At 54.3% G+C, this 933-nt stretch overlaps 1 protein-coding gene across 1 annotated transcript in view; it reads left to right on the top strand.

The window, feature by feature from the left end:
- Nucleotides 1–7: 7 nt before the first annotated feature.
- VTN49DRAFT_2565 (uncharacterized protein) overlaps nucleotides 8–933 on the top strand; it is a gene marked incomplete at both ends in the record, with an annotated part of 3,605 nt that continues 2,679 nt past the window's right edge. The window contains 2 exons of the mRNA XM_069410304.1: nucleotides 8–34; nucleotides 85–914. Of these exons, the coding sequence (XP_069269123.1) occupies nucleotides 8–34; nucleotides 85–914 (857 nt within the window). The remainder of the gene's footprint in view (nucleotides 35–84; nucleotides 915–933) is intronic.

Genomic DNA, 933 nt, shown 5'->3' with positions numbered 1-933 from the left:
AAGGAACATGTCAATCTGGTGCTGCAGCGGCTTCGTGAGGCTGGACTTCAAGCAAGCATTCGGAAATGCGAATTCCACATCCAGCGCACGAAGTACCTAGGCTACATCATCACCACCGACGGCATTGAAGTGGACCCTGAGAAAGTTGCCGTCATTGCTCAATGGACCGTGCCTACGACGGTGCAGGGAGTCTTGTCCTTCCTGGGCTTTTGCAACTTCTATCGGCGGTTTATCCGGGCATATAGCCGAGTGGCAAAGCCCCTGTACCGACTAACCAAGCATGATACACCGTTCGAGTGGTCGTCGCAGTGTCAAGAAGCGTTTGATAAGCTCAAAGCAATGCTCACCAGCGCCCCCGTGCTTTGCCGATACGATCCTGCCCGCGAAACTCGAGTCGAAACCGACGCGTCCGACGAAGTGATTGCTGGCGTACTGTCACAGAAGCTGGATGACAATTGTTGGCACCCAGTGGCCTTCTATTCATCGTCCATGTCTGCGACAGAACGGAACTACGACATTCATGACAAGGAAATGCTAGCCGTAGTGAGGGCTCTCGCAGAGTGGAGAGCGGAATTGGAAGGCTTGCGGCGGGAGGAGCCTTTTGACATCTTTACGGATCATCGAGCTCTTGAGTACTTCATGACCACTAAGAAGCTGAATGCACGACAAGCCCGCTGGGCAGAGTTCCTTTCCCGTTTCCGCTTCATCATCCGGTACCGACCAGGAAAACAAAACACCCTAGCTGACGCGCTCAGCCGTCCAGAACGAAAGTCCAAGGGAAATGGTCCAGTGCAAACACTGCTGAAGCCGGAAAATCTGGACCCTCGGATCCGTGCCGAGTTGGCCCCTGTTGACCCAACAATCTCCATTCTGGATGAAGTTACCAACCTGAACCGCACGGCAGCGTCCTTGGAGTCCCTGAGGGCAGACGCT

The sequence above is a fragment of the Thermomyces lanuginosus genome (genome assembly GCF_041956635.1).
Source record: "Thermomyces lanuginosus strain ATCC 200065 unplaced genomic scaffold VTN49scaffold_27, whole genome shotgun sequence".
NCBI lineage: Eukaryota > Fungi > Ascomycota > Eurotiomycetes > Eurotiales > Trichocomaceae > Thermomyces > Thermomyces lanuginosus.
This window is presented reverse-complemented; position numbering and strand designations above follow the sequence as displayed.